At 49.5% G+C, this 25,404-nt stretch overlaps 1 protein-coding gene across 3 annotated transcripts in view; it reads left to right on the top strand.

The window, feature by feature from the left end:
• The first annotated feature begins 1,434 nt into the window (after window positions 1-1,434).
• SKI (SKI proto-oncogene) overlaps window positions 1,435-25,404 on the top strand; it is a 152,963-nt gene continuing 128,993 nt past the window's right edge. The window contains exon 1 of one of the 3 annotated variants that reach the window (XM_048518561.1): window positions 1,435-3,011. In XM_048518561.1, coding sequence (XP_048374518.1) covers window positions 2,052-3,011 — 960 coding nt within the window. In that variant the 5' untranslated portion in view covers window positions 1,435-2,051. The remainder of the gene's footprint in view (window positions 3,012-25,404) is intronic. The other 2 variants (XM_048518562.1, XM_048518563.1) reach the window with 2 other exon arrangements.

Raw genomic sequence — 25,404 nt, 5'->3', positions numbered from 1 at the left:
GGGAACTCAGATTTTGCACCGGGCTGCATTCTCCCTAGATATGCCTCTGTAACTGGAAGCTCTGCCTTTTGTACCTGCTCAGAGGTAGCCTTACCAGTGTTCCCTAAGTCTCCAGTGACAAGAGGCTTGCAGGGTGAGTGGGAAGAGAAAACATGCATGCAAACAGCATGTGGAGGGCGTGCAAAGCCTCAGTTGGTGACTCACGGCTGTGAGGGTTCTGGATTGGTATATTAAGATCTAATAGAAAAAAGTGAGTCTTTGTATTAATAATGATGCTCAAGATTTCATTTAATTTCGATGCTTAATAGCCAAGGGCTGAAAGTGTAGGACTGAAAGGTTAATGTATCGTCTAAGGCTTTCACGGCCGGATTCAACTGGTTGTGGTGGGTTTTCCGGGGCTGTGTGGCCGTGGTCCAGTGGATCTTGTTCCTAACGTTTCGCCTGCATCTGTAGCTGGCATCTTCCCTCTGTGATACACCTCTGAAGATGCAATCCACAGATGCAGGCGAAACGTTAGGAACAAGATCCACCAGACCACGGCCACACAGCCCCGGAAAACCCACCCCAGCCAGTTGAAAGGTTAGTGTTTGGTGTAGAAGAAACTGAAAGGCTCTAGGAAAGAAGTCCTTTGTAATTTGGTCAATTTCAGCCTTTGTGCATGTTTTGAAGTACAAATAGCAACCGTTAAGTACAAAAAAGAAAGGGTTTCGTATACAAGCAATCACAAAATAGCACAAAAAAGGGAGAGAACTGTGCAGGCCCGCACCAAAAATATAGGCTGTTTTTTTTTTCCAATTCATTGTCCATTTTACTCAAAGAGTTGTACCAGTATAGAGCCATCACTCTCAACTTTACTCAGGAGTAGAATCACTGTGTCAGTTTCCCTCGTCCGCTGGGACTGCTCAATTCTACTCAAGAGTCGTCGTGCCACTGCAGAGCCATCCACCCTCCAATGGACTCAGGAGCAGGCCCGCCGTGTCGCCTTCGCTCTCGCGCTGGGGGACTACTCTCGAGTAACAGGGTCCCTGGCTGGTCTAGAGCTCTTCGCGGCGCCTGCTTTCCCGGGTCCTGCCGCTGCTGGGTGGCGCAGGGAGCGCGCAGAGAGGCGAGCGGGGGTCCCCCCCCCCCGGGGGTCGGGGCTTTCCGCGGGGCCGCCGGGGATGCTAAGCGCGGGGGGCGGCGCTGCCTGGAGGCTGGCCCGGGCGGGGGGAGGCGTCGCCGGGGCCTGGAAGAGCCCCGCCTGGGGAGTTGGTCGCATTCTTGGCCGCGCGTCAAGAGCCCAGGAGGAGGAGGAGGAGGAGGAGGCAGCCGTCCCTCAGCAAGCAGCCAGCCAGCCAGCCAGCCAGCCGGGGAGGGGAGGGACGGGGAGGGGAGGGGCAGAGGAGGGGGCGGGCCAAGCAGGAGGGGGCGGAGCGCCCAGCCTCCCTCCCTCCCTCCCTCCCTCCGCAGCGCCGGGGCTCGGCGGCGCACCACCCTCAGTCTGGGCTGGAGCTCGGCGCGGCGGCGGCGCTTGCGGGCGGCAGCGGCGACCAGGAGGCGCACCGACCGACCCGCGCGGCCCCCCGCAGCCCACCCGAGCGCCTCTTCCAGCCAACCCACCGGACGGCCCTCCAGCGCCCCGCCGTGCGCCCTCGCCTCGCTCGCTCGCTCTCCGGACGGACATGGCCAGAGCGCAGGCGGCCGCCCAGATGCCCGGGACTGCCGTCACCCTCCGGGGCCGCCGCTGCCGCTGCTGACTTGGCCGCCTGCCTGCCCGCCTGCCTGCCTGCCTTCCCTCTTCCCGAGTCCGGTTGCTTGGAAAGGTCTGACCGCGCCGGCTGGGGCGCCTGAAGGATCGCCGCCTCGCCTGGGGGCGGCCGGGGCGGCCTGCCTGTGAGCCCGCGGGCAACTTTCCCGGAGCTGGTTCCTGGATCGCCGTCGAGGACGAGAGCCGTCGAGGGGGGAGCTGCGCAGGAGAGACCCCCGGGATCCCGTTGATCAGCCGGCGGCGCCCTCTCTGCTTGCCGGGCGAGCGGGGACCTCCGGTGGTGGTGGTGGGGGGCCGGGCGACGATGGAGCCGGTGGGGCGCAGTGGCGGGGGCGGCGGGGGCTTCCAGCCGCACCCGGGCCTGCAGAAGACGCTGGAGCAGTTCCACCTGAGCTCCATGAGCTCCTTAGGCGGCCCGGCGGCGTTCTCGGCGCGCTGGGCGCAGGAGCTGTACCGGCGCGACAAGGCGAAGGACCCCGGCTCGGAGGCGCTGCTGGCGCTGCCCCCGATCCAGCCGCCGGCCGTCATGCCGGCGCCCTTCCTGCTGCCGCCCGACCGCTCGACGGAGCGCTGCGAGACGGTGCTGGAGGGCGAGCCCATCTCGTGCTTCGTGGTGGGCGGCGAGAAGCGCCTGTGCCTGCCCCAGATCCTCAACTCGGTGCTGCGCGACTTCTCGCTGCAGCAGATCAACGCCGTGTGCGACGAGCTGCACGTCTACTGCTCGCGCTGCACGGCCGACCAGCTGGAGATCCTGAAGGTGGTGGGCATCCTGCCCTTCTCGGCGCCCTCCTGCGGCCTCATCACCAAGACGGACGCCGAGCGCCTCTGCAACGCGCTCCTCTACGGCGCCGCCGCCGCCGCCCGCCCGCCCCGCTGCAAGCCCGAGCGGCCCGACGGCGCGCCAGAGCCCGAGCTGGAGCCCGAGCTGGAGCGCAGCGAGCGCGGCTTCAAGGTGTACCACGAGTGCTTCGGCAAGTGCAAGGGCCTGCTGGTGCCCGAGCTCTACTCCGCCCCCGGCGCCGCCTGCATCCAGTGCCTCGACTGCCGCCTCCTCTACCCGCCGCACAAGTTCGTCGTGCACTCGCACAAGGCCCTCGAGAACCGCACCTGCCACTGGGGCTTCGACTCGGCCAACTGGCGCGCCTACATTCTCCTCAGCCAGGATTACACCGCCAAGGAGGACAAGGCCCGCCTGGGCCGGCGCCTCGACGAGGTCAAGGAGAAGTACGACTACGGCAACCGCTACAAGAGGAAAACGCCCCGGGTGAGTCCTGTCAAGGTCCCTGGCTGGGGCGGGAGGGGTCAGGCTAGATGGCCCCCGGGTGTCCCTCCCTGTTTCCATCCGTGGAATCCCATTCAGAATTCCATGAGTCTTGTCAGTTTCTGGAACCTGACAGTTTCCCTGCCTGCTAAAGGAGGGGTCAGACTAGATGAACCCCGGTGTCCCTCCCTGCCCTGTGTTTCCATCCCTGCAGAGTTCCGTGAGTCTTGTCAATTTCTGGGACTTGCCAGTTTTCCTGCCTTGTGCAGGAGGGTCAGACTAGATGACCCCCGGGTGTCCCTTCCAGCTCTGTGTTTCCATCCATGCCCAGCTCTATGTGGAATCCCAAGCAGAGTTCCTCCACTCTAAGGCCGCCGAAAAGTGCAGGGTTGAAGGGTTTGGCGTAGACGAAACTGGAAGTCTAGACTTCTGAATAGACTTAGTACGTTTCTGTCTTTGTGTATGTTTTTGGACTTTATTTTAGTCTGTTTATTTAAGACATTAAACTTGTCTGCTGCCCTTCCTTCCCTTCACGGCTTTCGTCATATCATTGTAAACAATAAAAACGGACTGGCTGTTGTGGGTTTTCCAGACTGGGTGGACTTTTGCCTGCATCCGTGGCGGGCGTTTGCAGAGGCATGACTCGGTGAGATGTTTCCCTTTCGGTGGCACAGCGTGGAGTGATTGTGTGGTGGAGTGTCTGATTTGTCCACCTCGCAGTTGGGTTGTGGGGGGGGGGGAGGGGAGGGATGAGGCATTACCCGACCTCGGCCACACAGCCCAGAAAACCCACGACAGCCATTTGATTCCAGCCATAAAAGCCCTCCACATCCCTTTGGAATGAACATGCTTAGATCGGAGTAACTCTTTAGGATAGCTTTGAGTGTCTGTGAATTGAAGGGATGTCAGCTGGCTGAAGCTGAGAATACTTTCCTGGCATGTTTCCCCACCCTGTAACCCAGGTGTTGGTCTCCAAGAATGAGCAAGTTTGGAGCTGTTCCATGGCAGAGAGGTAATCCGGTACCTGTCCTGTTGATGCAGACCCCAAGGTGCTCAGATACGAGACCAAGAAAATTTTCAGGGTATGAGCTTTCAGGAATCAGGTCAGATACAAATAGGAATGGCAATCCCTTATATTCCAGTCAAAAGGATGGGATATAAGAGATCAGGGTTGTTCCCAGTTGTATCAGACCAAGGGGCACTTTGACTCAAGCTTATGCCCGACAAATATTGTTGGTCTCTACAGTGCACCTGGACCTGAATTTGGTACCTCTACTGCCGACCAATCAATGTGCGTCGTCTCTGAAACACATCTGTTTATAAAAGCACGGTATCAAGTGGTAGGGACTTTGGTTCAGGCCTTCCAAACCATCCCAAAAGAAAATTACAAACCCCTTTAGCTCTGTGTGAGCCACACGGGTTCCAGTACCAGCCCATTGTTTGGAAAAGGTCAGAAGCATTCGAGCTGCTCAGAAAACCTCCTCGTGCAGGATTCTTGTGACTGCGTGTGTTTCGGCTCAGAAGCGTGCAAAATTCCTCTCCCCGAGTCAAGTCACTTTTGAGCATGTAACTTAGCAGAGGTGTGCCCAATTGGTCTTCAAAGTGCCAGATGGAAGGCCATCTCTGTTTTCTCTCTCACCCCCCTCCCCCTGGCAATAAAGTCACCCCAGTTACTTAAGAAAGTGTTTGTTGTTTAGGGGAATGTTTGCTTCTCCCAGTGTTTGTACCAGAAATTTGCATGGATCAACTAAGTTGCTTTAGTAGAATCTGTCCACATAATAACGGTGCCATTTTAACAGTCGTTCAGTTTCTAGCTACTACAGTGGCCTTTTCTTGTTCCTAAACGCTTTCCCTCTTTATTGTATGCAAATATTTAAATACTCCCAGGCCTGAGTTGTGTAAATGAACAGGAAATGACTGGCGGCAGAGGTGACTTTTGATTCTTTTTTTTTTATTTTGCCTTGGCGAGGTTTTCCTCTGATGGGACGAGGCAGATTGAATTCAGGACTCCCAAGAAATAAACTTTTGCGACCCCCCTGCTCCAGCAAATGGAGGGGAAAATCCGTAGGAGTAAATGCTTTTCTAATTTGCAGGGCAGTCTAGCTTCTCATGTTACAAACACGCACACGGATTCCAGACTCGTAATTCATTATATTTGCAAATATATCTGTGTCTGATAGGCACGCGGAGCAGCTTGCTCATTTGGTTGTTTGGAGCCGTCTGGATTTGAGCCACCATCCCCCCTCCGCCATTTTTTGTGGATTGGGATATATATAAACGCAGGAAATCGTTGCATCCCGGACAAGTTGCAACAGCTTTTTTTTCAGAGCACGCCAGCCCATTGTGGAGTTTGCCCAACCAGACAGCTCGAAAGTGCATTGATACAAGCGAGCCTTTATCTGCGGCAGCCTCCCGCCCCCCCTTCCAGAATCCTCAGGGTTGGCTGAGAAGGGAGGGAAGTTTTGCCTTGGCAGGGCTCCTGGTCAGCGGGGAGGAATGCTTGGTACATCTTGAGAAATGTGTCCCTGGTCAGACCGCACCAGGATGTCAGACTTCAGCTGGTGGGTGGAATTGACTGAGGGGGAGGGGAGGGGAAGCCATACTAAACCCCGCCCCCCCTTCCTCCTCTTGGAAAAACAAAAACCTAGATCAAACAATCCACAAAAGTCAAAATTAACTGGACTGTGGGAATTTCTAGGGCATCCAAAGAGAATTTGGGGAACATTAACATCTCTGTATTGTCGATGGCTTTCGCAGCCGGAATCACTGGGGTGTTGTGGGTTTTCCGGGTTGTATGGCCTTGTTCCAGAAGCATTTCCTCCTGATGTTTCGCCTGCATCTGTGGCTGGCATCTTCAGAGGATCATGATCGAAACATTAGGAGAAAATGCTTCTGGAACACAGCTGTACAACCCGGAAAACCCACAATACCCTATTAATAGCCCTAATTAAACTGCCCCACACCCGTTTTGGGAGAAACTGCGCGTGCACGCAAACACTTCCCAAACATACAGGTCACTTTTCTTTTTAGGAAAAAGAATTCAGACTGAATGCCCCAAGCAGTGAGCCAGACTTGGGAGGCCAGGTCAATCGGCGGCTGGCTCCCCTCCGGTCCCATCTCCCTGTTAAAGGGGAGTCTGCCTTGTTTTCCACTCAGCCCCTTCCCCCAAACCCTTCTGCATCAGGGTCATTATAGCAGCACCAGGCTCTAAAGAGCCACATTATCTTGCATAGTTGGAGGGGGATGCAGCGAATTTAATGGCTTGTCTATCTTCGGCTAATCATGCGCTAAACGTGGTGGTGTGGGGTTGCCTTTATACCTATGAATGGGAAGAGGAGGGACCGAGAGAATGGGGGATGCAGTTTGATATGGGGGGGGGGGCGAGCAAGGGGGGGCAGCCATAGTCTCTTCCCATCCTGGGCAGCACAATTAAGACATCTTTCTCTGTCCTTCAGCGTTCTCTTTGAATATTGTTTCGTCCTCCGTAGCTAAAATCCAACCAGCTTCATTTAGTCTTAGTCGACCCGAATAATGCTGGGACTGTTGCCTTTTGAGTTTCTCCTACGGACTGGCCCCCAGATCTGGTCCATTAAAAAAAACACTGGTGCCCCTTTTGATAGTGTGTTATAAATCTAGTGGCCAAATCTAGAACTGTGGAAAGGTTCAGACTGGATCTTTAATATTGTGGTCACTGAGTGAGGAGTTTTCTTGGCTTATGGGTGTTTTTGAATCTGTCTTGTCCCCCGGAGATTTAAGCAAAAACGCTGGGTGTACGTCAGCCCAATTTGGTGTTTGACATAAAGTTGCCCCCTAAAAGCCAAGGAAGGACTGGAGAACTGTGAGGGCCCATGGTCACCCAGCAGACTTCATGTGGAGGGGCAGGGAATCGAATCCAACCCAACAGATTAGAGTGAGACACTTTGGTGGAGGACTAGAGAAGCAAACCTGTATCTTCACATTACAAATCTCTGCTCTTAACCACCACACCAGGTTCTCAATGGGTAAACACTTTGAGGGTGCTAGTGATGGACAACCCTCTCACAAAGTTAGAGACAGTTGATCTGAAGCGTCGTATCCCCGTGAGACTGAAATTAGTAGCTTTGATTTTGTTTCCATTTTGCGGGAGCTGGGGGCAGGAAGGAAACGCGCGTAATTGTTCCTGTGTCTTGGGAACAGGGCAGGATAGACTGATTCTGGCTCTGTTGACCTCTGTTCCAGCACAAAACCGGTCTAAGTTTCAAAGCTTTGACTCTGGCGAGGAGAGCTCCTGTTGAACTCTGGAGAAGACCCTGCGAAAAGCTCGTGCGCTCGGGATCCCGAAGCAATAGCTGTAATGCCCTCCCTTTCTTAGAGCGTGCGCGCTCGCCCAGGTTTTTTTCCGCCAGACATCGCCAGCGGGATATCATATGTTAAGGTTGTTTTGTGCCTTAGCAGATAATTATGCAGAGAGTGAAAACTGGTTGGAGGGTTCCTAGACTGTGGCTAGAGGCAAATAACACTGGGATGAATCTGAGGTCTCCTAGAGAGGAAACGCAGGAGGATAAAAAAAGAACAACAGAACAGAATCAGTCATGCGCCTGGCCTGGCTGCCTGCGTTTCACTCTGCCTGTTAACTGCTGCCTGCGCGTCTCCTCTTTCAACTAGCGGAGGAGGAGGTGCGTGCTTTCACCCACCGCGGCCTGCAAAGCGTGTGCAGGCCCGCATTTCAGCCCTCTTCCCTGTGGGGCACGCACGGTGGCCTCGCAGCGACCCAAAGTGGATTTGTGGCAGTTGGATGCGAGGATGTGTCCTCTGTAAACTGCGTAGTGTGTTAAGAGAGGGAAAGATGGACCCTTCAAAGGGCAGGGAGCTTTTTTGGCGGTGGGATCCAGGGGACTTGTTGTGTGGAGGTGCTGCTGGGTTTGCGGCGTAGGTTGAGCAGCGGCGTCTTTTCAGTGAACTCGGGAGGCTGTTTTCTGCCCGGTGTACTGTTTGCCTTGTAGCGTTGTTGGTTGATCTATTAATCGTTTACACATTTCCTTCTGCTCGTCGCTTGTCCGGATATCTGAGGCTAGCTCCATCTCATCAGATCTTGGAAGCTGAGCAAGATCACCCAGGAAGGACCACTGAGGGATGCCAGGGCTGTGAGTCGGAGGCAGGCAACAGCAAATCCCCTGTTGGTTGCTGTGAAAAGCCCGTGGGGTTGCCATGAGTCCACTGCGACTGGAGGCAACTTCTCCACTGCCTCTGTGATGGTGGTGGGGGTGTGCATACGCATCTGACCGGGCAACCTGCCCTTGGTCATGGCTTTTGGGTGCGTATATGTGGGGTCACGTGAAAGCATTCATGATGCAGTCCATGCCCTACGAGGAGAGACTTAGGGAGCTGGGGATGTTTAGTCTGGAGAAGCGAAGGTTAAGGGTGGGACATGATATGTTTAAATATTTGAAGGGATGCCATATTGAAGAGGGAGCAAGCTTGTTTTTCTGCTGCCTCAGAGACTAGGACACGGAGTGATGGACTCAAAGTGCAGGAAAAGAGATCCCACCTAAACATTAGGAAGAACTTCCTGACTGTCAGGGCTGTTCGGCAGTGGAATTCACTGCCTCAGAGAAAGGGTGGAGTTTCCTTCTTTGGAGGTTTTTAAGCAGAGGCTGGATGAACATATGTCGGGAGTGCTTTGATTGTGTGTTCCTGCATGGCAGGGGGTTAGACTGGATGGCCCTTGGGGGTCTCTTCCAACTCTGTGATTCTATGTCCCTGGGTTTATGACGTTCTGGGTGTTTTTGTTGACAGGCCGGCGGAGAAAAGGCATGCTGGAAGTGGTATTCAGGCTAAGGTGGAGGGGAGGGGAGGAAGAGGAAACTGCTGTCTGGCTCTCTGTCTCACACGCACCGAGATTCCCTGAGGCTCAGCGTCTTGCGAGGTGGGAGGAGTGTCCCGGAGAGTCACATGAGGCAAATGAACCCAGCCAAGCTTCCCTTTTCTGTTTCATAATAATCGTCCCTCCCAAGCCGGTGAAAGGTATCCCCGCGAGATCAAAGAGCAGAAGCCTATTCGCGCCAAGGTGGCCCAGCCTTTGGCCAGATTGCCGTGTGCTTCTCTGCCTTTTGTAGTGGTTGCAATCTCGACCTAAAAAACGCAGGAGATCAGCAAGGAAAAGGACTCTCTGCCTCTTCCGGGAGCAGGCTCATCTCATTTCTAGGACTTACCTGTCAGGGCTTCAAGCCTGGAGTTGCAGCGTGCGTTATGAAGGAAATGGGGGGCATATAGTTGCACATGGCATGGGCACTTGGGGTTCCCTGATATGAACCAAGGGTCAAACTTGTTTCTTGCTTCTTTTTGCCTCGTGCACATGGTGTCTGGGGAAGCGATGTCATGCGGCGTGGAACAAGTTATATTAAAGCCACAAACGGCAGTTCTCTGTGTGGCGTTTTTTCGGCTGACACCTTCCACGGCTTAAGTTGGTGGGTGACCTTGGCCTCGGCTCCACCTGGCTTAGCTTGCAGGGTTGATGTGAGAAGGGGAGAGCGAAATTGTAAGCCCCTTTGAGTTCCAAGTGTGGACAGAAAAATGGGATATCTATGCTTCCTTGAACTCCCAGGAGAAAGGATGGGGTTAAAACAGGAGAGATGTCCTATCAGGTGTCTATGGCTCCTTCCGCATATGCAGAATAATGCACTTTCAATCCACTTTCAATGCACTTTGCAGCTGGATTTTACCGTGCGGAATATCAAAACCCACTTGCAAACCATTGTGAAAGTGGATTGAAAGTGCATTATTCTGCATGTGCGAAGGGGGCCTTTGATGTGGGTGTGCATGAAGTACGTGATGAGCAATGGGAATCATTTCCCGATTCACAATGTTTTGGGTGTGGAGCAGAACAGAGAATGTCTGCTAGCAACAATCTGGGTAGAACACGGTATGTGTGTTCAGTTCTACTTCTGAGGTCTTGTGGCCGGTACTAGCCTGATCTTGTCAGACCTTGGAAGCTAAGAGGGGGCTGTCCTGGATGGGAGCTTCCAAGGAAGTCCAGGGTTGCTATGCAAAGGGAGGCAATGGCAAACCACGTCTGTCTCTTGCCTTGAAAACCTCGTGGGTCACAGTTTGTTCAGAACTCTCTAGCCCCGTGGTGGCGAACCTTTGGCACTCCAGATGTTATGGACTACAATTCCCATCAACCCCTGCCAGCATGGCCAATTGGTCATGCTGGCAGGGTCTGATGGGAACTGTAGTCCATAACATCTGGAGTGCCAAAGGTTCGCCACCACTGCTCTAGCCCCACCTATTTCACAACGTGTCTGTTGTGGGGAGAGGAAGGGAAGGAGTTTGTAAACTGCTTTGAGACACTATACGATTGAGAAAAGCAAAGTATAAATCCAAACTCTTTTCCTCTTCTTCGCCCAGGTCCTGTTGACCAAGCTATGGTCAAAATCTTTCTGGCTTCTTCCATTTAGATGGGGAGGCTATACAATTTGCACACACACACCCATGGACTTTCTCATGGGGTCAGGGCATCACCACTGCCAACTGTGGTCATAATTTCTTGCTTTCCTCATACCAGATTCATAGGTGTTAAACCCGCGGCCCTCCAGATGTTATGGACTACAGTTCCCATCATCCCCTGCCAGCATCATGCTGGCAGGGGATGGTGGGAACTGTAGTCCACAACATCTGGAGGGCCGCGAGTTCGACACCTAGCTGGCAGGACTCACCTTTCCCACATTTGGTCGCCCAGACTTGTGATTGTCAACTCTTCTACAAGAATGCTTGTATAATGGTTCAGCAGCCTGCGTAAGATCTGCCTGTGTGGTACGCAAGTCAAGGGCAGGGTGTGTCAGTTGCCACAGAACGAGGCTGCGTTGCCTGTGCGTCCCATAAAGCTGGGGTTGCCAAGAACGCAACTGGGATTCCCCGAATGCTAGAAAAACCGGTTAGCGGACAGTTGCCCGTTCCTCCATTCTCAGCCGGTTGTTTTCTTTGCGTTGGGTTTGGATGAAGCAACTGAGAACGCAAACTGATAGGAATCTCTGCTTCGGTCCTCCTTGCCAGAAGAGACGCTTATTTGAACGTGCCGGGCGTCCCAGTGTGTGTTTTTCTTGATAGGAACATTTGTAGCAGTTGCTGGGGCTATTTTTGAAAGGGAATGGTCTGTATTTTTCTCCCTAAACAAGATCCCCTGCGGTTGAGATTTGTAGAGGGAAATTTTGTTACCTTTCCGTTACGTGCCTTCCAGGCGGATCGATAAGGAACAGGCATCGGAAATCAATAAGCAATAGTAGAGGGGACGGGAGCTCATTCAAGAAAACAGTGCCGGTGGAGAGCATCTTGCGTATTGATTTGGGAGGCGTCACACAGACCAGGGGATTTGGGGGGGGAGGGGGGATTGACAAACATCACTTTTTAAAAAACCTGTTTTGTTCAACAACCTCTGCTCAAGCCAGCAGGCGTTGGGTGAGAAGAATAAGGTCACGGGTTCCGATTGCTTCTGGTTTCCCAACTCCCTTTTCGCCAGCCGGTTTGTGTAATGTCTGTCTGAAACAGTTGAGTAAGGGCATTGAAATAGCAGACAGGATATCAAGTGTTAGGAAGTCTGGCAAAGTATAACAGAGGTTGCTCTATGCTTACAGGTTCAGGAGAGTAAGTAACCCTTACGAGCTCGGAGCAGATTAGGACTTCACGGCAGCTTCAAGAGGCCCTCTCAACTTCAGTGATTGTGTCTCAGCCTCTGGGTACCTTGCTAATTTTGCCTGGTGGCCTATAAATGTGGGGCTCTGCCCCGGGAGGTGTCAGACGGCGTCCTGAATTTGATCTCTGGACTCTTTCTTTCCTCTCTGTGGCAGGAATCAGTACGTGGACTTGAGCTGTCTGTTACTTGCCTAAATTTAAGGTGGATTTTCCCGTTGCTAAATTTTGCAAAGCTTTAAATTGAAATATATATATTTAAAAGCAGACTCTCATTGTGTCTGGGTGTGTGAGTTTGCCTTTGCAAGCGGTGGATTATTTACATCTGTAATTGGGCAACATCTGTGCAGGAAATGGGAGGGGGAATACTATAAAAATGGAAGGTTTTTTTTGCTTTGCTTTCATTTCTTGTCTTCAGACAACATTTCATCCTGTTTCCTATTATCCCCTTCCCCTTCTGCAAGAATGTTATGAAGATCTGTAACCCTTGTCCTCAGGCAGCGAATGCCCAAATTTATATCAAATAGACAGAAGTGTTCTTTACAGAGCTTATTTTAGGATTGTCCAGACAGTTTTTCAAAATAAGAAAGCTGTGTGTGTTTCGTTAAGGGAGGCAAGGATGTACATTTTCAAAACAAATACATTTGGTGGAATACCTCTTATTCAGTTAACGTGATTGAGCTTGAAATACAGTTTGTGCAACTGCAGCAGCCTGGGATAAAAATATCAGCTGCAGGGAGGTTTGACAAACTTTTGCTTTGTTAAAAACAAAACACAAAACAGCCACCAGAAACAGGAAAGAAAATCTGCTTTTGTTTTCCGGTCTGCACTTCTGTCTCTTGAAACTGCGGGCCCGGATCCAGGGAACGGAACAATTGGTTCTGCTTACCTAAGGGAACATGTTTGAGCAGCAGCCCCTCCCTCCACCCGCCCTGCTACGTGGTAACCCTCTTTTGCAACTCTGGAGGTGGGAGTTACAAAAGCGTCTTGCAACACATGCCAGGGTCCCAGGCATTCGTCCATTGAGCACATGCAACTCCTAAGTGCACCTCTTGATCCCAGTCCTGGCCTTTACATAGTTCTCTCAGAACTCTCTCAGCCCCGCCTACCTCACGAGGTGTCTGTTGTGGGGAGAGGAAAGGAAAGGAGCTTGTAATCCACCTTGAGTCTCCTAACAGGAGGGAAAGGTGGGGTATAAATCCAAATTCCTCCTCCTCCTCCTCTATATCCTGCTGAGTTAAACAGCTCCAGTTAGTATTTGTAAACATGTTGCTTTTGAAAGGTGTGGGAGCCATCCGGACCTCAATTTGGCAGAGTTCCATGGAGCGAACTGTGGCTCAGTGGTCTACCTTGTAGACCACAGGTGTCACTCGTGGCCCTCCAGATGTTATGGACGACAGTTCCCATCATCCCCTGCCAGCATCATGCCCCAGATGTCCATAACATCTGGAGGGCCACAAGTTTGACACCTATGTTGTAGACCGACTGTTGGTCCATCAAGACCAGCGTTTCCTGCTCGGACTGGCAGTCACTCTTCAGGATCTAAGGTGGAGGTTTTTCATATTACCTGCTACCTGGAGATGCCGGTGATTGAACCTGGGACCTTCTGCATGCCAAACGGATGCTCTGCCGCTGAGCCACAGGCCCTCCCCAAAAACGATAGCTGCTGCATTTACAAAAACCAGCAGATATTTTTAGGCAAGAGAAAGCAGACACCCATGCATCCAAGATGCCTATTTGGGTACTTAAATATACTTCTTCTCTGTCTCTCGCTCAAATCTGGATTATTCAGCTTTGCATATTTAAACAAGGAAAATAAACTTTATGGCATTCTCTGCAGCTAGTTTATGACCTTGAATGAAAAGGAATAAAACCTTTAATTAATAGGCCTAACTAGTAGGAGCCAACAGAAATAAGGCATTTAACTTTTGGAAAATGGTAGATTGTTCTGATTTTTTCCTTCCATATGTTCGCGCGGGATGGCCTTGATAGCATCTCTATCTTTTTATTTCCATAATGGTAACTTTATTTTCAATTTGACGAGCATTTTGAAGGCAGCTCTCTATTTGATTTCATCCTCGTCCATAGCATTTTAAGCAGGACTCTTCCTCCCCCAACAAAATCTATTGCTAGGTAACTGAATCACAATAGTATGAAACTGGATCTTTCACTCCTCTAACAGTGCATTTTAGAAGAGAACAGCCTCAGGACGATTGGATGTGTGCAAATGTGTGGGGTTTTTTTTTGTAGGTGGACAGCAGACTAGTCTGGTTGGTGTTTTGTTTGGAGCAAGTCATTTGCCCTTTTATGCCTGTTCTATTATATAAAAGCCTAGCATGTTTCAGACAACTCACTCCTTAATGCAAAGGACTCTGGGAGATGTAGTCCAGAGGGCTCCATTTTCCAAGCAAAGAGGGACTAACTGTACTTCAACACCCACAATCCTTCTCACTCAGCTGGTAACACTTCTTAAAGCTCTGGGGTCCTTGCTTTGCAAACGGGATGGGGGGATGCCTATGGAGATGGAGAGGACCCTCCCCATCTTCACATCACCCTGATGCCCCCCCCCCAAAAAGCTGGGAATTTTGGAGCACAGTTTTAGTGTTTTCCCCAGCTGCCATTTCCAGTAGATATGCCCTGTCCACGTCTCTTGCCCCAGGAGGACTAGTTTTCTAGAGCCCGTTGTATTTTTTGCACAACGGGCTTTGTTGCTGGTCTATCATATTTCTTTATGGATTGAGTGCACAGTATTATAAGGATACATGGATCAATAGGGAAAGATAAGAACTCTACTTAAGAACAGTGGATAAAAGACTGGGAATATTAATACTGGTAGGAAATTGGCAAAGACTCAGCAGCCTTGTGGTTGCCAATGGGGTGCCAAGCTAGAGCAGTAAGCCACAGAGATCTGAGTTTGAAACCGGGTCCTCTCCTCTCAGTTGTGTTGGGCAGGTCTCTTATTTGAGTCCTGAATGGTCAGTCTAGCCCCATTTAGTTAGATCTTAGAGACTAAATAGAGCTAGCCAAGGCAAACTACCTCTTTGGGATTCTGGCCTTGAAAACCCTACAGAGTTGCTGCAGGTCATCTGGGACGGGATAGTCCTTTACACACTCCCCAAAAGTTCTTACCTTGAGGGTGACAGTTACTGAGTGCATATTTTTCCTGATGTCAACAATTTTGTTGATGGAATGTAAACAGGATGTTGTTGGTTGTCCAGGTTGCATGACCGTGTTCCAGTAATATTTTCTCCTGACATTTCGCCTGCATCTGTGGCTGGCATCTTCAAGATGGCAGCCACAGGTGCAGGCGAAGCGACAGAAGAAAATACTACTGAAACATGGCCATACAACCCAGAAAACCCACAACATCCTAGTGATTCCTGCCACGGAATCTTTCGACAATACATGGAATGTAAACAACTCGACCAAAACTTTTAAACAGCCTGCCTTCACGTATGACCACTTTTAGTGGTTGTCACGGGGAGTTATTTGCTGGAAGGGAATTTCTGCTTGCCAGACTGAGCGAGTGGAAGAAAAGAGGCGTCAACCTCTTTTCCCTGATGTAGGAGTGAATGCAATAATGCGTGAATAACAAATGTTGGTCAGTGACGCTGCAAAACCTCTTTGAGACGTCAGTCTTACTGTAGTCTTTCCTATATGATCTTCAGTACAATAGTTGCTACCTGCCCCATGTCTCTTTCTGATAGGTAAATGTTCTCTAGGGAAGATTTACACATCTCCAACGTACAAAGGCGTTTCCAGGTGTTTTGTATGTCCTGTTTAAATCCGTTTTGGGAGATGCTTACTTCTATAAAATTTGCTTTTGTGTGTATCTGTTACGATTTTTAAGGCAGGCTAAAAGGGTACCCTAACTCAATCAGTCAAAGCATTGCAGGGATATATTAAAATGCGCCAAATAATCTACTCTCAAAGATGCCATCTCCAAGGAAACTGTGTTCCTTAGAAGTTCAGCGTTAGCTTGGAATTCAGATTTCTTTTTGAGCCTTCCCAGTTTTCTTTCTCTTGATTGGATGGCTAAAAGAGCGTGTCAGCAAATAAATGCCCAGCAGCCAACAAATGGGAGAATTGTGAATTACAGTGTAATAACAATGCTATAATTAAGATTTATGTATCTTGTGTTTTTATCCTTGCCCTTTTTCTGAGGAACTCGAAGCTGCAAATTTGGTTCCTCCTACCCTACCCCCATATTATCCTCCCAACAACCCTGTGAGGTGGGCTGGACTGTGTTGAGCGCCTGAATCAAGGTTGGCTGGTGAGCTCCCATGGCAGCATGCAGTTTTGAATCTGCATCTCCCCAAATCACGCCATTTCCCTCGTAACATTTTCTATGACTATACATTTTCACTGTTCCTCCTTTGATCAAAAATTTTTGACTAGAGTTTCCTCGCGGTCTCATAGTCACTAAGCAGAACCCACGACGTGATGTATAATTTGTATTTATTTATGGAAATGACAAAATCAAAGACACAGGCCCTAGGAAACAGGGTGTTGTGAGCCACTATTATGCCCGTTTGTATCAGTAAAGTGTTTTTATAGTGCTGTTGGCTGTTGCTGTCGGCTTAGCAAAATAATAATAATAACAATTTTTTTTGGGGGGGGGGTTAAATCAAGCAACTTATAAGCAGGACCCACGATGTGATGTATAATTTGTATTTATTTATGGAAATGACAAAATCAAAGACACAGGCCCTAGGAAACAGGGTGTTGTGAACCACTATTACACTGGTTTGTATCAGTAAAGTGTTTTTATAGTGCTGTTGGCTATTGCTGTTGGCGTAGCATAATAATAATAATAATAATAATAATAATAATAATAATAATAATAATAATAATAATAATAATAATAATAATAATAATAAATATTTTGGGTGGGGAGTAAATCAAGCAACATTTAAACCTATATCATGATACCTTTAAAATATCCCCCCCTCCTCAAAAACCCTCTTATTTCCCGTTTGTCCGTCTAAGCTGGCTGTCCTGCAAACCTTTAACCCAAATGCATTGAGCTTTAATAGCAAAAGGAATCCATGAATAGGACCAAACATAACGTTAATCTTTTTTTTTTTTTTAAGAAGGGGCTTTTCACACAACAACAGAGGCGTTGTTTCCACATGAAGCGTCCGGGGAATAGGGGGGCCTCTCTTTCTCCCAGCTGCCTTATGTATATGAGGATGCCAGATTCATACATTTGGCTGTGTGTGTGTGTGTGTGTGTGTGTGATATATCATGGCCCTTCAGGGATTGCTTATGCCTGTCAGTCACAGCCTTTTGAAAGGGGCCCCCTTCTCTGGCCATTTCTTGTGTTCCTGGGTGCACATTTGCATGAGAACAGGCTGCTTTGTTGCCCGGTGGAGACTTCTGGTTGCTGAGGTCATCCCTCGTCCCACTGCTCTGAGATCATAATTCTCTGTGACATCACAATTAGGAGCCGCAGAGACCGCTGTGATGTCACGAAGCAGTCATTCTTTTTCCCGGAGGAGAAAGATTTCAAAGGCTCCACTTTTGAAGTCTGCTTAAAAAAAATATGCAAAAGAATGAAACGAGAGAGATTCTCTCTCTTCCCCCAAAGAGCTGCGTTCCAGAGAGGCACCATTGGGTGGAAATTCCCGGCGTTTGATTCCTGCAAAGATTAAAAAACACACACGCACAACGTAATTCGTTGCCAGATTTTGCTCAGTTAATTATAATGGAAGACCTCAAGGGGGAATATTTTTTTGTTTTGGCTCCAGTTGGCATTTGGAAAGTTTGCTACTGGATATTTTATGGTCGGTCACAAAACCAGAATTGCTTCCTTGGAAAGAGCTGCCTCTCCTGCTGTCCCCATTTTCCATTTTTTTTACAGAGAGAAAGTTGGCACAGAACAACAGCCCCCCCTCCCATCAGCAAGACTGCAGAAGCACCAGTTTAGATGGGCCTTTCTGTCTCTTTCTCTCTGTGTTTTCTGCTTATTTGGATCCACTCTTTGCCTGTCCTGCCCCCACCTCTTGCCCCCTCCGGGTTCAGCTCAGCCGCAACGCATGTGTGGATTTCCCTTTTGCTGAATGAGCTCCTTGTGTGAAGCAGAGGAAATGAGGTCCCATTTGGATTGACAGGAGGTAGAAGGAAGGCTGCTAGAGGGGCACGGAGTTGCAGCAGAGGTGTCCTGCTTTGTCCACAGGACAACAGTGAGTGAAGAAGAGTGCTGTGTGACCTTGGGCCAGTCACAGTTCTCTCCAAACTCTCTCAGCTCCACCTATCTCACAAGGTGTCTGTTGGGTGAGCGGAAGAGAAGGAGCTTGTAAGCCATTGAGACTCCTTACGGTTGAGAAAAGTGGGGTGTAAAAACCAACTCTTTTTCACAAACTTGAGTACGCAAGGTCCCTCCCTGCTTTTGAACTCATTGAGCTAAGGAGGACTGTGAAATGATGCGCTCAGGTGGGGTCCCAGACATGAACAAATCGCCAGCTGTTTGCAGTGAATTATTCCAAGCTCTTTTGGATCCTGTTTTCTAGGATGCCACACAAAAGTGGTTCTTGACGCTCACTAGAATCATTTTAATATTCAAGAGCCAACACCTTCAGTTCCCTTGGGAAGACGCTTCCAGTACCTTCTGTTTATTCTACCTGTGTGCTTGCTTTATCTAGGGAGGCATGCTTGTGTGTGTTCTCCGAATCATTTCTGCTTTGAGTTGAACGATATGCAAATGCAGTCAATTAGGCAAGGGGTTTTTAATTAGCAGTTTAAGTTCACGTGCAAAGTGTCTTGCCTTAATTGCTTGACAGTTTTGTTATAAATTTGTGAAGTTTCCCCCCCCCCCCCCGTCGCTTTTTACTCAGCTATCAAAACTGTGATTTCCACAAACACCCCTTACTGTAACATTGTTAAATCGTGAGCGTCACGGCGCCTTTGACCCAAATGCTTCTGTTTCTCCATTCTTAAAGCTCTTCTATAAACTGTGCAGAAGAGGTAAATTGCCTCTGTTAATTGACTCTAATTAAAATATTGCGTTCATTCTCTTTTTGAGATTAATGGAAGGCTTTTGCATTTCGGAGTTCAGGGTGTTTTCCCGGGTTTTGTTACGCTATACCACTGTGTCTTTTTGGGCGGTCGGGCCAGGCATCTGTACTGTTGGGGTACGGTGTGAGTCACTTTGATAATAGGGCAGAGATACTTCTGCACCTGTTTGGGTTATAGGTTCCCCCCCCCCTTCTCATTTCTCTACGTCTTGTAAAGAGTTTTGCAGGGTTGCGTGTCTTCTGGCGCAAAGGACTCTGCAATCCTGGAGCAGACAAAACTTGGATGTGCATATTAACGCTAAATGGAAATATCAGAAGAGAATCCTGTCGTCTGATCCTCTCCCCCCAAATAGGACTGCCACAGCATCCTAAGAAGATAACCTGCTCCTCCAGCGCGGCATAGTGTTTAAGAGCAGGTGGATTCTAATCTGAAGACCCGGGTTTCATTTCCCACTCTTCTACATGATCAGAGAACTCTAATCTGGTGAATCAGGTTCGATTCTCCGCTCCTCCATATGTAGTCTGGTGGGTGACCTTGGGCCAGTCACAATTCTCCAGACCCAAGGAGATAGCAAGGAGAGGAAGGGAAGATGATTGTAAGCGACTTTAAGACTCCTTAAAGGTAGAGACAAATGGGGTATAAATGCAAATTCTTCTTCTTCCTTTGCCTTGAATGTCCCACCCAAAGAGGAGAGATTCCTTCTCATTTCTTCAGTGTGGCGTATCGTATTCCCAGTCTCCTTGTATGTTACCATGGTGTGCTGCGTGTCAATTGCCTGCTGAAATAACAGATTTGTTGCGTAGCCATCTTATCTCAGATCCCCTGGAACAGGAGTCCCCAACCTTTTTGAGCCTGTGGTCACCTTCGGGATTTCGAGAGAAGGTGGTGAGCATCCTCCTGAGATAGCTACTCCTTGAGGCAGAGCCAAACCCAGAACGGCTACTGTGGAAAAAGCGTTCATTTCAACAAGGCCAATCATTAACAGTGCCTCAACTTACTCTCAGGAAAACATGTGGGGTGCCAGGGGAAGTAGTGGCGGGCAGTTGTGGTGCCACCACACCCTGCAACATTTGTGATGACAGAACTGGATGGGGATGAAGGTCTTTCGTTTTCTCTGCTGCTAGCCATGCCTTGGGAAGATTGGGTCTCTTGATGTATATTGAAGGGACAAACTACTGCTTCTCTCCTGTCCACCCTGAAAAGCCAGTCAGCCCCGTTGCGATAGGCGCTTGATGGCTGCAGAGAGTGTGTTGTGCAGAGCGTCTCCTGGTCACTGAGATGCGTCCTTTTTATGCCTGTGATCTATGATACTGTCCATCCACCCCGTCTCATGGGAATCACCCACTTCCAGCTCTCCTTCCTGTCCCCTCTCTTTGCCAAGATGACTTCCATCCTCCAGATCATTGGAAGTTCAAGTATTCATTAAAGTGGTGCCCAGCCGCTTTGTGGTAGTTAAGGCTCAGTTGCTTTTCCCTTTTTTTAACCCCCCCCCCCCCCCCCCCCGCCCCACCTCCTGCTTTCCCCTCCCTTTCCATCTCTTGGGAAATGTCAAATCTCTTTTTATTTGGTGTGTGTTAATAAATGACTGACTGTGGTAGAAGATAGCCTTCTGATATAGACGTAGATTCTGTGGAGCGGCGGCGGCGGCAGGATTCTGGAAGTGCTGGGGGTATTGTTTAAACCATGACTTTCCGTCTAAGGAAGCATGAGAATTTTCCTCCCCTTTTTTGATTTGCGTTCGCAAGAGCATTTGTCTGGTTTTCTCTTTCCCATATTCATTGGTAGTAGCTAACTGTACGTAGGTGTCAAATTTGCGGCCCTCCAGGTGTTATGGACTACAGTTCTGGGATGATGGGAACTGTAGTCCATAACATCTGGAGGGCTGCGAGTTTGACACCTGTGAGCTAACATAATATGATAGATTCAAGGTGCCGGAAAAGAGATTCCACCTAAACATTAGGAAGAACTTCCTGGCTGTCAGGACTGTTCGACAGTGGGATTCACTGCCTCGGAGAGTGGTGGAGTCTCCTTGGAGGTTTTTGAACAGAGACTGGATGAACATATGTCGGGAGTGCCTTGATTGTGTGTTCCTGCATGGCAGGGGGTTGGACTGGATGGCCCCTGGGATCTCTTCCAATTCTATGATTCTTTCTTGGGAGTAAGCCCCCCTAAATGTAAATATGGGTTGGGTTCTGAGTAGCCCTGGTTTGAGATGGCAGCATAAGTACTTTTTGGTGTGGCCTGAATGTTTTAAACCATCTGCTAGGTGCCATAAAGCAAAGGGGAACCAGAGCGTGCCGGGAAAGCCCTTTGAAATCAGAAATATCTCTGCAAATAACAGCACACGTGGCAGCCCTGCTTAGCGTAATTTGCAGCTAACTTCTGCTGGAATGGCTGCGCCTGCTGCTTGTCTCGTTGACACAGGAGGAGACCCGAAGCAATTCAGGTGAAATTAGGCCTGGCTTCCGCAGTTAGAATCTTGTGTGCGATTCCCACACTCGCGCATATGGGGAAGAGCAGTGTGCTGTGTAAATCAAGAATAGGCCTAGTTTCTGCCAGAATGTGTCGTTCTCATTTTTAGGACCTGAACCTACCCAGACTTGTGGTTCATTTTGTAAAACCAGCATACCCGTTGAGGTGACCTTACTAGCCGTGTCTGCCCACTCAAACCGTACGCCGATTCTCTCGTAGTACATTGAAGGAGAAAAACCAAAAAGTTGACTCTCTTATCCTTGTCCAAGTGCTTCCCTGCTTGGTTAACTTACTTTCTCCCCAGGTGAGTGAATCCTTTATTTATTACTGGCTAGGTAACAGACATGGGTTCTACCCCCTTTGGATTGGGATGTCATTACCTAGCCATCTTTGACATTATAGGACACCACTGGTGGGTACCAATGTGCCCATGTGCACCATGGCACGGAGCCCTGCTCTATTTCCCCCACCCCCACCCCTGTGTTTTTCTTCAAGTTGGTCAGGGTAGCATGCACAGTGACCCTCTCCTTCATTTTATCCTCCCAGATAGCCCTGGGGGGCGGGTTAGGCTGAGAGAGTAACCACTTTATGATGATTGAGTGAGTTTTACGGCTGAATGACGATATGAAGCTAGTTCTCCCTGGGCCTAGTCTAGCATGCCAACCACGGGTACTACACTGTCTGTGGTGTGTAGTTTTACCAGTACGTGGGAAACAAAATTACCAAGGGGACTTCTGGTTTCCCTGTTCTTGACGGTGGAAAGAACTGTCGAGCCACAAGTTGTGGTCACCCCATGGAGTTGTCAAGACGAGAGGTGTTCAGAGGTGGTTTGCCATTGGATGGCTACCAATCTTGATCCTCCTTGATCTCAGATTGCAAATGCCTTAGCAGACCAGGTGCTCAGGAGCAGCAGCAGCAGCAGCAGAAGGCCATTGCTTTCACATCCTGCATGTGAGCTCCCAAAGGCACCTGGTGGGCCACTGCGAGTAGCAGAATGCTGGACTAGATGGACTCTGGTCTGATCCAGCAGGCTAGTTCTTATGTTCTTATGTTCTTATGATGCTTCCAGCATCATGTCCCTGGTATTCCTTAGAGGTCTCCCAACCAAATCCTGACCTTGCTTAGCTTCTGAGATCTGATGAGATCCTGGGCTATCCAGGCCAACGCTACCATAGAAATCGATTTGTGAACCCGTCTCTTGGGTTACAGCGGACAAGCCATTCTTTGTTTGGGGACGGTGGAGACAGTTGGACAGCCTGTTCCAAAGCTCCCGATTTTTCAGTAACAATCTTGGGAAAACAACAGCAGTAACATTTTATTAGGATTTTTTAAAAGTCCCCCCCCAAATGGCAATGGTTTCCTCCAAACCTAACTGAGGTTGGACGTTCTCGCAGCAGAGTCGAAACACTTTGCAAGCATCTGCTACGTGGGGAAACTGGTTTTGCCAGACCTGGTGATCTTTTTTAAAGATACGAAACGCCTTAAGATCCTTCTGTACGCCAATCCCAATTTCTCTTCGATGACAGTTTGCTGTGCTTGTCAAAGAAAATGTCACTGGATTTGGCCACAAATGGAGATGGGGAGGAAAATATGTTGTGTATACCGCCCCCCCCCCCCACAGCCAGCTTTGAAAAGAAATATGTAAATAGGATCTGTGTTATTTAAATGTGCCCTGGACAGGTTTAATTGTCTGACCCTCCCTCACTCCTGATCCTAGGCAGCAGATGGTCCCACAAAACCCTCCTTTCTTTTCCTCCACGCCCTGTCAACTATAATTCTTGAGAGGCAGAAACAAATAAATAGGGGCACTTGAATATCCGTCTACTTCTGCTGTTGGCCGTGGCCCTGTTTGTTTACGTATTGTGGTTATTTCTGGATTGTTTCTATTGTGGCCTTCCTCCTCTGGTTCTGTGTGAGGGGAAAGGTGGGGTTCGATATATATTCTAAACATGAAAGTGCCGAAACGTTTCCATTATTCTAACAGTACGGGCTTGGCTTTGCAAATTGATAACGTTAAATCGCGTTAAGCTGAACATCAAAAGTACTAAAACCCAAAGAAGGCTGAAAGCAGAACATCACGTCGGAGCAAAGTGCGAGAACTACAATGAAGAATTGATCGTATTGAAGAGGGTAGGAAGTCTTATCCTGGAATCAGAGCGTTGACAGTGAAGGTGCCCGGTAGTTCTCTCCGGGGAGGGAGTTCTAGGAGCATAGCATCATAACACAAACTGATTTCTTCAAGAGTGAGATCTCGCCTGATCCCAAGCAGACGAACAAAGAAATGAACGGGATGGGATGACAACTGGATTTTTTCAATATCAGAAACACTGAGAAAAACTCACTGAGAAAAACTCACTCACAGGGTTTTTGTTGTGAGTGGGGAAGGGCAAGGAGATTGTAAGCCCCTTTGAGTCTCCTGCAGGAGAGAAAGGGGGGATATAAAGCCAAACTCCTCCTCCTCTTCCTCTTCCTCCTCCTCTTCCTCTTCCTCTCCTTCTCCTCCTCCTCCTCCTCCTCCTCCTCCTCCTCCTCCTCCTCCTCTTCTTCTTCTTCTTCTTCTTCTTCTTCTTCTTCTTCTTCTTCTTCTTCTTCTTCTTCTTCTTCGTATGAATGCAGTTCCACAGACAGCAATAATGCTTGACGTGTTACGGGAAAGACAAGCTACTCTGTGTCCAGTTTTTCTGCGGCAGTCAAAATAACATGTAGAGAGATACCTGCCTGGAAGGAAATCTTTGGTTGTACACTTGCATTCGAATTTTAGACAATTGCATCTCCCAAGAGTACCTTCACTGCATGTTCCTAGAGAAGTTTGTACCTTCCACGTATTGCTTTTTCTGTCATTCTCGAGATACTGGAACCGGAGAGCATCCAGTGATTCTGGTGGACACTGGATTCAGGATGCGGAAAAAAGAAAATACTTCTTCGCGCAGTGAGGGATTAAGATGTGGAATGCCAGAGGATGTAGTAGTGGCTACAGGCATAAACGGCTTTACAGGGGGTTAGATTCATGAAGGAGCGATCTGTCCTCCCCCCACCCCCCACATGACTAAATGGCTGCAGCCCGGGGACATTTGGCCCCACATGTCCCCCAAGGCAGTACACCCTGGGGCAGAGTGTATCTTAGAGAACATGAAAAATCTCTACCAGCAAGCCCCTGCCAATTGGCGTAGACTGACTTCCATAGACCAGCGGTCTGACTCTGCATCAGACAGCAGATTTTTTGGCTGGTTGGAATGTGTATATCTTCCTTTCCTGCTTAGCATCTGGTTTACCGAAGGGTGCCCAGCTGCAGCGATGGCTTTAAATAGAGTCCACTTAGCATCCTTTGATTTTTTTTCCCCCTGCCATTGCCACAGCTGGAAGTTGCATTTATTCCCTTTGCGCACTGTATGCAAAACTCCATTAAATCTCACTGTGCCGAGCAGGCATTCTGAGGTGGGTTTTTCCCCCCCCTCCCTTTTTCTTTTTGGAAGCTATTAGTTTGAACAGAGTGAGCCTTCTGCAAATGGGGAGCTCAAGGGAACGCGTGGATAAAAGGAAAAGGGGGAGGGCGAAGATGAGTCTTCTGCATTAGTTCTGCTGGCTTTTTTTCCCCACAATGGTGCGCAGCTATGGATTTTAAATAATTTAACAAATGCACCGAGCAGCGTCGGCGAGCAGAAGTCTTTGCTGGAAACGCTCGACTCAGCAGACAGGCAGTCTGGCCAAGAGAATGAATGGCACGCTCGCATTCAATATCTCATCATGTCATTTGACTAAGGGGTTTCTGTGAAAAGATTTACAGTAGTCCTGCATTGTGGGGGAAAAAGGACGTCGGCTGTCAAGGAAGGCCCCCAAGACTGAAAAGGGAAGCAGAAAGAACCTCTCTCTTTTTTTGTGTTTTGGTTTTTAAATCGCTTTGCAGCTGCTTGCGCTGAAAATGATGAGTCATCCCCGGGCCCTTGGAAGTCACGAGAGAGAGAAGCGAAAAGTCATGAGATTTCAAATTTAATGGTGCCCTTAGAACAGGGGTAGGGAACCTGCGGCTTGAGAGCCGCATGCGGCTCTTCTGCCCTTGCACTGTGGCTCCACGAGCCGAGCCGCCGGCCCCATCCTTGCCCGCCCTGCAGGCAGCAGGGTGGGCGCACCAACTGCCCACAGTCAGCTGGGCCGTGCCACGGGCTTCCCCTCTCGCCTGCCCCGTTGGAGTGGGGCGGGCGCTTTCCCGGCGGCCGGCGAGGCCGAGCCGCTGGCTTCATCCTTG

The sequence above is a fragment of the Sphaerodactylus townsendi genome, linkage group LG16 (assembly GCF_021028975.2).
Source record: "Sphaerodactylus townsendi isolate TG3544 linkage group LG16, MPM_Stown_v2.3, whole genome shotgun sequence".
NCBI lineage: Eukaryota > Metazoa > Chordata > Lepidosauria > Squamata > Sphaerodactylidae > Sphaerodactylus > Sphaerodactylus townsendi.
This window is presented reverse-complemented; position numbering and strand designations above follow the sequence as displayed.